The sequence below is a fragment of the Carassius carassius genome, chromosome 7, assembly GCF_963082965.1.
Source record: "Carassius carassius chromosome 7, fCarCar2.1, whole genome shotgun sequence".
NCBI lineage: Eukaryota > Metazoa > Chordata > Actinopteri > Cypriniformes > Cyprinidae > Carassius > Carassius carassius.
The window spans coordinates 38,631,826-38,642,388 of NC_081761.1; the positions used below are offsets into that span (position 1 = coordinate 38,631,826).

At 36.8% G+C, this 10,563-nt stretch overlaps 1 protein-coding gene across 1 annotated transcript; it reads left to right on the top strand.

The window, feature by feature from the left end:
• Nucleotides 1–449: 449 nt before the first annotated feature.
• Nucleotides 450–9,138, top strand: LOC132144303 (NACHT, LRR and PYD domains-containing protein 12-like; the record flags this gene model as incomplete). Its single annotated transcript, XM_059555081.1, has 5 exons — nt 450–2,281; nt 3,676–3,849; nt 3,958–4,131; nt 8,062–8,108; nt 8,189–9,138. Coding segments are annotated over 5 exons (2,754 nt in total), but the record flags the coding sequence as incomplete, so codon positions are not given.
• Between the last annotated feature and the right edge of the window lie 1,425 nt (nt 9,139–10,563).

Genomic DNA, 10,563 nt, shown 5'->3' on the forward strand with positions numbered 1-10,563 from the left:
CATGAGGGTGAGTTATTAATGACATAATTTTGATTTTTGGGTGAACTATCCCTCTAAATTGTGTTCCGAAGACAAATTAAGCTTTCATGGATTTGGAACAAGATGGGGGTGAGTTAATAATGACAAAATTTTCATTTTGGGATGGAGTATCCCTTGAAGTCTGACAGTTCCCTCCATGACTATAATACGCCTCAAAAATATCTGCAAACCCAGTGGTTTGTCAGTAAAGAGTAGAAAATTCATGGATCAACCTCTTAGATTCAGTGATTAATCATTGACTTTTGTGCCTCTGTTAGTACAAACATTTGGCTGCTAATTTACTGTAGTGCATCCCAGATTTAATAAACTTTACAAAACATTTACATGCAGTGTATAGGTGCATATTTCTTATGGTCTCCAGCTGTCCTTGTAACCACTGTCATTGACATTTTTGCTGCTCTTTTCTTTTTCATGTGCTGATCAGGCAAGACAAACCTGAAACATTACTGCAGACACACGTACTGGAGACTGGAGAACTGCACAGTATCAAAGACCAGTACAAAACCAGCATGAAGAAAAAGTACAATAGATTATTTAGAGGAACCAGACTCCAAGAGAATGAAACCTGGCTTAACGGGATCTACACAAAACACTACGTCATAGAGGGAGAGCGAGAAGGAGTGAATAAAGAACATGAGGTTTTACAGATGGAGAAAATGGCCAGAACACAACACTCACAAGACACTGCAATTGACTGCAATGACATATTTAAAGCCTCAGCTGAAGCATTATGTGAAGAAAAAGACCAGATCAAGACTGTTCTTACTAAAGGCATCGCTGGAATCGGAAAAACCGTGTCTGTGCAGAAGTTCATTCTGGACTGGGCTGAGGGAAGAGCCAATCAGGATGTAGATTTCATGTTTATGCTTCCATTTCGAGAGCTGAACTTGATCCGAAGTCATCATCAGTACAGTCTTCACAGACTTCTGCTGGACTTTCATCCTGAACTTCAAGATCTGGACTCACAGATGTATGAGGAGTGTAAAGTTGTGTTCATCTTTGATGGTCTGGATGAAGGCAGAATCACACTGATGTTTTCAGATGCTCAGAAAGTTTGTGATGTGACTGAGACTTCATCAGTGGCTGTGTTGATGTCAAACATCATGAAAGGAGAGCTGCTTCCCTCTGCTCTCATCTGGATCACCTCCAGACCAGCAGCAGCCAATCAGATCCCCTCCGAATACATCCACCGTCTGACAGAAATTCAGGGATTCACTGAGCCTCAGAAGGAGGAATATTTCAGGAAGAGAATCAGTGACCAGCACCAAGCCAGCAGAATCATCTCACACATCAGAAGAGCAAGAAGCCTCCACATCATGTGCCACATCCCCGTCTTCTGCTGGATCTCATCCACTGTGCTTCAGAAGCTCCTGGAAGAAGATCTGAGAGCAGAAATCCCTCAAACTCTGACTGAAATGTACATCCACTTCCTGCTGATTCAGATCAACATGAGGAAGCAGAAGAATGAAGAGAGAGATCCAGAGAAACTCCTGCCGTCCAACAGAGAAGTGATTGTGAAATTTGCTGAAGTGGCTTTCAAACAGCTGATGAAGGGCAATGTGATGTTCTATGAGGAGGACCTGATTGAGAGCGGCATAGACGTCACTGACGCCTCAGTGTATTCTGGGATTCACATCTTTAAGGAGGAGTCTGTGATTCATCAGAAGAAAGTCTACAGCTTTATTCATCTGAGCGTTCAGGAGTTTCTTGCTGCTTTCTATGTGTTTTACTACCATGTAAATGAAATTGTGAAGGGACTGAAGAATTTTGTTTCTGTAAGAAATGTGCTTAAAATAGCAGTGGATGAAGCCCTTGAGAGTGAGAATCGCCATCTGGATCTGTTCCTGCGGTTCCTGCTGGGTGTCTCACTGGAGTCCAATCAGAGACTCTTACAGGATCTACTGACACACACAGAGAACAGCTCAGAGAGCATCATGAGAACCACACAGTACATTAAAGAGAAGATCAAGGATGGACATGAACTCTCCACTGAAAGATCCATCAATCTGTTCCTCTGTCTGCTGGAAGTGAAAGATCAGACTCTGTCCAGAGAGATTCGGGAGTTTGTGAAATCAGACAAACACTCAGAGAAGAAACTCTCTCCTGCTCACTGCTCAACAATCTCCTACATGCTTCAGATGTCAGAGGAGCCACTGGATGAGCTGGACCTCAAGAAATACAACACATCAGATGAAGGGAGAAGAAGACTGATATCAGCTGTGATCAACTACAGAAAAGCCCTGTGAGTGAAGGCACAGTGATGTTCTCAGATGCATGTTCTCCCTGTATCTGCGTGGGTTTACGCTGGGTGCTCTGGTTTCCTTCCACAGCCTAAAGACATGCAGGTTAGGTTAATTGAACATCCTAAATAGGGAAGTTGTGGCCTAATGGTTAGAGAGTTTAACTCTTAACCCTAAGGTTGTGGGTTTGAGTCTCGGGCCGGCAATACCACAACTGAGGTAAACAAACAATATATGTTATTAGTAGTGTTGGGAACCGATTACTGATTCTTATTCCGAAAGAACCAAAACCATGAGTAATTTCTATCTTTCAGTTCTAAAAATGGCTCTGGTGCGACATGTGATTAAGCACTTTGAGCAGCCTTGTGCTGGCATTTCCCGCAAAGGATGTCACAAACCAAACAACAGAAATGCCGGCCTGTCTCTTTAATTATGGAGTACATCATTTCCCATGATGCGCACAATTTCATTAACACTTTTATGCATCCAAATGCAAGTATCCTCATAACACAGTCATTTAGGTCATAAGGGAGTGTAAACAGTTGCGAGAGAAAGTGCATATGTAACAGTATATTGGATCCGGACATCGGTCTTAAAGGGGAAGCTCTAACTGCTTTTCACTAAATCACTTTTGTAACTAGAATAAGATGACAATAAATAAATAATGCTAATGCTAATGATTATGTGTAGATAGATAGATAGATAGATAGATAGATAGATAGATAGATAGATAGATAGATAGATAGATAGATAGATAGATCGTATCGCCCACCCCTAGGTGCTGCTAAACCTCACTCCCCTGATCTCAAGAAGTGAGCTACCCAAAGCTACTGCCCCATACAGCATGTGTTTCAGAGCTTTAGCAGGAGTCAAATTTCACTGATCACATGAAGAGAGGTGTTTTCAGTGTGAGCACTTCAGGTTTAGAGCCTGGTTTATTCTTGCCCTTTTAGTACATGTGTAAAGGTGCATGTGGCAAAAATGACATGAATATTGAGGATTGACTATGGAGGCTTTCTTTTTTATTTATTTGATTCCTCAGTGCTTGCTAAACATTCTGTAATTTATTATTTGCTATATAGTACAGCATGTGTTGTAGGCCTATGCCATGAATCATCTTATTATTTTTGTTAATAAACATTGTGTAAAACAGTTCGTCACTGCAGCTTACTGTTTTCTTGTAGTTGTGCTTTTTAATTAAGAATTACAATGAATCCATCTTTTGTTTTAGTCTTAAAAGTGAAAGGTCTATTGATATAAGCAAATCAAACAATTATCTTTTCCTGTAAAACGTGACACCAAGATCGTAAATTTGAATAAAGAATCGCAAAAGAGTGACCAGAGGGAAGAATGAGTCTAGAGCCCTGAACATCTTTTATTATGTTTTATCCTTTAGATTTGCTGGTTGTAATCTCACTGGTCAGTCCTGTGAAACTGTGTCATCAGTTCTCCAATCCTCAAACTCTGTCCTGAGAGAACTGGATCTAAGTAACAATGACCTGCAGGATTCAGGAGTGAAGCTGCTCTCCAATGGACTGAAGAGACTAAACTGTCAGCTGGAGATACTGAGGTGTTTAAAAACATATAATATATATACATATAGTCAGCTGGCCATACTAATGTTTGTAGATCTGACAGTTGATGTGTGTCTGTAGATTATCTGACTGTGTATCTGCAGGTTGTCGGGCTGTATGGTGACAGAGGAAGGCTGTGGTTATTTGTCTTCAGCTCTGAGTTCAAACCCCTCACATCTGAGAGAGCTGGATCTGAGCTACAATCACCCAGGACCATCAGGAGCCCAGCTGCTCAAACACAAACTGGAGGATCCAAACTATAAGCTGGAGATACTCAAGTATGTGGGGAGTAAAGTGGTTTTACTCAAGATCACAAATACTGCTAATCTCAGTTAAATTCAGGGTTAAAAAATGAATATGGTCAACCCACCAAATGCAGGTAAACATTTACTATGGCAGGAAATATTATCAACTCACTTCCCAATTTGGTGGGTTATTATTCAAAAGTAATTTTCTACACTGTTAGAAAAATCCAAATTTAACTGAAAATATATGATTTTTTCGGGTTGTTTTCGGTGTCTTTTCTGTAAAATTCTCTAAATTGACTACTCATCTGTTATTTTAACTTATAGCATTCATGACAAATTACAGTAAATCAAAACAAAATTTATACAAAAACAAATCTGTATTTTTGTACAGCATTTTTTTGTTTTCAGTTACATACAATTATAGGTAAAATGACAAAAAATGACAAAATGGTCAAATAACTTGCAGCAACAGCTGGCAAACAAAAATTAAATCAATGTAAAGTCTAGTTATTTAAACAAGCTGACAAATTGAGGAGCAACTGTTATTTTAAAGATATTTCTTGAATTATTCAAAACCTTAAAATTAAAGTAAAACAATTTAATTTACAGGTATTTCCTAAATTATTACAAAATTAACACCTTTACTGTTTTTGTTTTACATTTATAAATAATTTAAATAAAACATCATATGTCTATTAGCAACAGAACATTAAACACTAACAAATCTCTCTAGATCTTAGCATCTTCACTAATTACAAACCAGTCTGACTTTTCTTCCTTCATACAAAACTTCTTATTGAGAATTAACAGAGGTTTAGATGTTGATGTTTTATTGAAAATATTGATGTTTGAAGTCATCGTTGGGGAGATAAGCATTTGCTTTAGTTGGGCTCTTGACCCTTGACTTTTTAACGTCAGTTTTTCTTTGGCTGCGGTAACTGTGTTTCTAAATAACGTTTGTTGTAGTGAAAGTTGCTCAAGGAAATCTGATCTGATGAACTTGGTTACTTATTGATGAAGATTCAATTATCATGCAATGATCTGATTTAATAATCTCATCATATGTTTTATCTCTGAGCATATCAGTTGCTAGTTTTGTATTATCTACAGTAGTCGTGTGATTTGTGACAGTCTAATTTTCTGATTTATTTGTAATTAATTTTATAGAAAGTGATTTCAGCTGTGTTTTTGACATGAGCATCAAGAATCCACGCATGAATCTCAATGGTTACAATCAGCAAAAGTTTTTTGTGTGACTTTTGTAGCTTGTTTTATGATATTCAGAGTTGATCTATTTACTTGAATGTTTTGTTGATTGTCACCATTATTTAAGTTCATACACAGATTATTGATCTCTGTGAGTCCACGTGATTTTGTGCAAGTACTTTCTATATAATGACTTTATATAAATTTAGAGTGGCAGCTCTTAAAGCATTTAACATTAAACAAATGATTAAAGCTTACACCTTGCTTGACATAAAAACCTCTAGAAACATATTGAACATTAGAATAACATTATAAAACTTACATTATTATTATTATTAAAATACATATATTGCATGCTCTTTCACCATCTTTAATAACGGTTTAAATTGTCCATAATTATTATGGATAAGTAAAGTATTAATAGGATATGTTAGGACAGATACAGCTATTTCAAAAAAAAAATGTTCTGTAACATATTTGTCCTGGATCTAAATGCCCTGTACCTCTTCCCAGAGGGTAAAGGAACAAACATTCTGTATCCTGGATGAGTGTGATGTCAATTTCAATGTCACCTTTATTTATATAGCGCTTTAAACAAAATACATTGCGTCAAAGCAACTGAACAACATTCATTAGGAAAACAGTGTCAATAATGCAAAAATGATAGTTAAAGGCAGTTCATCATTGAATTCAGTTATGTCATCTCTGTTCAGTTAAATAGTGTCTGTGCATTTATTTGCAATCAAGTCAACGATATCACTGTAGATGAAGTGTCCCCAACTAAGCAAGCCAGAGGCGACAGCGGCAAGGAACCGAAACTCCATCGGTGACAGAATGGAGAAAAAAACCTTGGGAGAAACCAGGCTCAGTTGGGGGGCCAGTTCTCCTCTGACCAGATGAATCCAGTAGTTCAATTCCAGGCTGCAGCAAAGTCAGATTGTGCAGAAGAAAAAGTAAAATCCATAATGATGCTAATTTTTGTGCGTAATCGACTGGCACATATTTAACAAAATAGTAATGATCACACAATTATGTGAAATTAATAAATAGACAATATGGGCATATATTAGTTAGTGAATCAGGCCACTATATGATGACTGAAACATCATCAATAAGTAAAACTTCCCCTGATCAGATTTTCCTTAAATACACACAAAGCAAATGCTTATCTCCACTAAAACTTTATTATTTTCAATATAACACCAACATTTAAACCTCTGTTAATTCTCAATAAGAAGTTTTTGTAAGAAATAAATAAAGCCAGACTGGATTGTAATAAGATTAGATGCTCTGATCTAGAGATATCTGTTAGTGTTTCATGTTCTGCTGGGATTTAAATGATTTTGGTTTTCTATTTTGTGGGTCACCATTGTGCTGAAGAATAAAGTGTGTGCTTCAGTCCAGGATAAGACCAATAAACATTGATGTTTTGTTACATGTTGCTTTATTTATAACTGTGTAGTTTCTGATGCAGTGATACAGTCGTTACATTACCTCATACATGTGTGCTGTTGCTAGCTAATGGTTGACTACAAGAGATTTGTTTTATAGATAATGTTTCACAATAATAACCCTGAAAATATATATAAAGTAACAGTGATTATTTTATTTATTTATTTTTGTAAAACAGTTTTCGTTTGGGAGATGTTTCTGCCAGTCATTGACCTTTTTTTTTTTATAACATGCTTTAACCATTGTTTCCATTAATGGTAAACATTTGGCACCCTGTGCTGCCATGCATTTCACAGTTTATTTATGACTATTTATTTACAGTGTATAACTTTGCATGCCATTACTATTTTAGGCTGAGCTATCAACATTAGTATAACAAAGTGTAAAGAGATTTTGACAAATTGCACACATTGATTTTTGTTGGTCTAAACAGGCTTTATGGCTTTTCATACTGCACTGTGCCCTGGGTTACTGTCATTCTGAACCCTGTGATTGGTGATTGGGGTGTGGTTTGCAGAACTTTGCAAAATGGGTTTGAAAAGCAGCATTATAATGCATTATAACTGTACCAAATCCATGTTAATGTACTACAGAGAGTCTGTAAGAATGTATATTTTACATCCTAGTCTACATTTTAATATTAGAAACAGTACTAATAGTAGTAGTAAAATGCCAGATATATTATGTATTTTTCAAGCTATGACTGGATAATTGATGTTTTGAATATAGATCACAGTTATCCCACGATTCTGAAAACAAAACATTAGACAACCAAACAAAATAATATGTAGCTAATTTACTTAAGTTTCTAACAAAATGTTTTATGTGATGTTATAAGTTAGTCTATTTATAAATATCTAAAATGTTACAAATGAGAAGTAAATATTTATTAATTTAAATTAATACATAAAAAATTATTTGAAATGAATGAATGACTTGTTTCATCCAGAGTTTTTGAACGAATCTCTTTGAATGAAGGATTGAGACATCAAATACATTTTAACAGTCACTGGTCGCCACCTACTTGCATAATATAACATATACAATCTTTATTTGAAGCATAGCATTAGTTCCAAAGGTCAGATAATAATTTTGATCGAAGCTGCCACAACATCAGATTCTATATCTCTACTGTAAACTTTTATCACAACACTTTTGTTATTATTTAATGTTTACAACACAGAAATGTATACTGCGGTGCTGTTTTGTGAAGCTGTTTTTAAACATAAAGCTTTTAGCTCTTCTCTCTCTGGATCCAGTTTAAATATGAAAATGTTGTGTTTTATATATGTCTCTTTCTAGTGTGGATCATGCAGAAAATTATAGAATCACACAAGGACTGAGAAAATGTAGGTGTTCCCCTATTTCACACAGACAAATACTAACGTGTAAAACTCTTGTTGTAATTTTCACCTCTTCTTGTGTTCAGATGCCTGTGATCTCACACTGGATCCAAACACAGCACACACTCAACTCATCCTCTCTGAGGGATGCAGGAAGGTAACTTATGTCAAAGAGAATCAGCTGTATCCTGATCATCCAGAGAGATTTGATCATCAGGAGCAGGTTCTATGTAAAGAACGTTTGACTGGACGCTGTTACTGGGAGGTTGAGTGGAGCGGCTGGGCCCATATAGCAGTGGCATATAAAAGGATCAAAGAAAAAAGTGGAACTGACTTTTGGTTTGGATTCAATGATAAATCCTGGAGTCTGTACTGCACTGAAAAGAGATACACTGCCTGGCATGAGAAGAGGAAAACTGACATACTGAGCTGTTCATCCTCTAATAGAGTAGGAGTGTATGTGGATGAGTCAGCCGGCACTCTGTCTTACTTCAGTGTCTCTGACACACAGACACTTACACATATACACACATTCAACACCACATTCACTGAACCCCTATATGCTGGGTTCAGAGTTTATGAGTCCTCACTGTCTTTGTGTCAGAATAAATGATCTTGTGGTGAGACATCACAACCCTTTACGGATACATTAGCAATTGAATTGTCATTGGCTAATAATTGTTTTTAGCTTTCTTGCCATGCTTAAATACTATCATTTATTTATTTATTTATTTATGCAGTGCCTTGTGAAAGTATTCATACCCCTTAATTTTTTTCACTTTTTTTATGTTGCTGCCTTATGTCAAGCTGCTTTTAATTACTTTTTCCCCACATCAATCTGCACTCCACACACCATAATGCTAAAGCTAAAAACATTTTTTAACATCTTTGCATTCCATTGCATAAGTATACACACCCTTATCTGGGACAGTTGAAATTTAGCTCAGGAGCATTCATATTGCTTATAGATGTTACTACACTTCAAGTGAAGTTAACTTCATATTGCTTATAGATGTTACTACACTTCAAGTGAAGTTAACTTCATATTGCTTATAGATGTTACTACACTTCAAGTGAAGTTAACTTGTGGCAAATTTGTTTGTTGATACTTTATTGATCCTTTACAGGAAATTATATTGTCACGGCAGCTTTACACTCAGACACCACATTTAACAGAACAAATTACTTCCAACCAATCTACAGTTAAACAACAACAACAAAAATAAATAATAATACCTATATAGAATATTCAGTAACGCATATTCAGTACAGAATATTCAATAACAGAAGTAAATATAGAATATTCAGTAATATGTGAATATTCATAACACATTAAACCTTCTGATGGCCGCTGGTACAAGGGACTTCCTGGTACGTTCGGACTTGCACTTTTGTGCAATCAACCTATGGCTGAAGGTGCTCTTATTGATCAACCCCAGCACATGGATTGGATGTGAGGAATTGTCCATGATTGATTTTAGCTTAGATAGCATTCTTTTCTCAGCCACGTGCTCGATCACATCAAATTCAGTCCCCACAACCGAGCCTGCTTTCTTAATCAATTTGTTAACTCGATTTAGATCTCCCATGCGAGCACACCACAGCAAAGAACAGAGCACTTGCCACCACTGTCTGATACACGTTGCACAATAGAGGACGGCAGATGTTAAATGACCTCAGCCTTCTTAAAAAATAAAGTCGGCTTTGACCCTTTTTATACAATGTTTCCATGTGGCTCTTCCAGTCCAGCTTATCATCTAACTGGTCCACCGAGATATCTGTGACTGGAGACCAACTCCACTTCACTGCCCTGGATTGTGATTGGGATTATCGGTGTCTTCTTACTCTTCCTAAAATCCACAACCATTTCCTTTGTTTTTGAGATGTTAAGTTGGAGATAGTTGTGGTTGCTCCAACCCACAAACGCTGTAATAGTTCTCCTGTACTCCTCCTCTTCACCTCCTTTAATTAAGCCAACAACGACCGTATCGTCTGAAAATTTCTGGAGGAAGCAACTGCCACTATTGTACTGAAAGTCTGCTGTATAGATAGTAAACAGTAACGATGCCAGCACGGTTCCTTGTGGCACCCCCGAATTACTCAGAATAGTATTAGAGACACTATTCTGCAGACGCACGTACTGTGGTCTACTGCAGTGGTTTTCAACCTGTGGTCCGCGGCCCCCTAGTGGGTCACGGTGGTATTGCAGGTGGTCCGCCAATTACTATTAAAATAAATAATAATGTTGTTAATATATGTAAAAATGTCTAAGTCATAACATAATAACATAATTTCATATATATAATTAAATAACAAAAAATAAATATTAAACTGTAACTAAGGAATAAACCACCAGTTTATATTTTTGCTGCATATGCTACAGAACAACAATTTCAAACATGCATTAATGGCTGTCAACATATTCCCTCCTGACGCTTGCTCCACTGTCTGTCTATCCGCT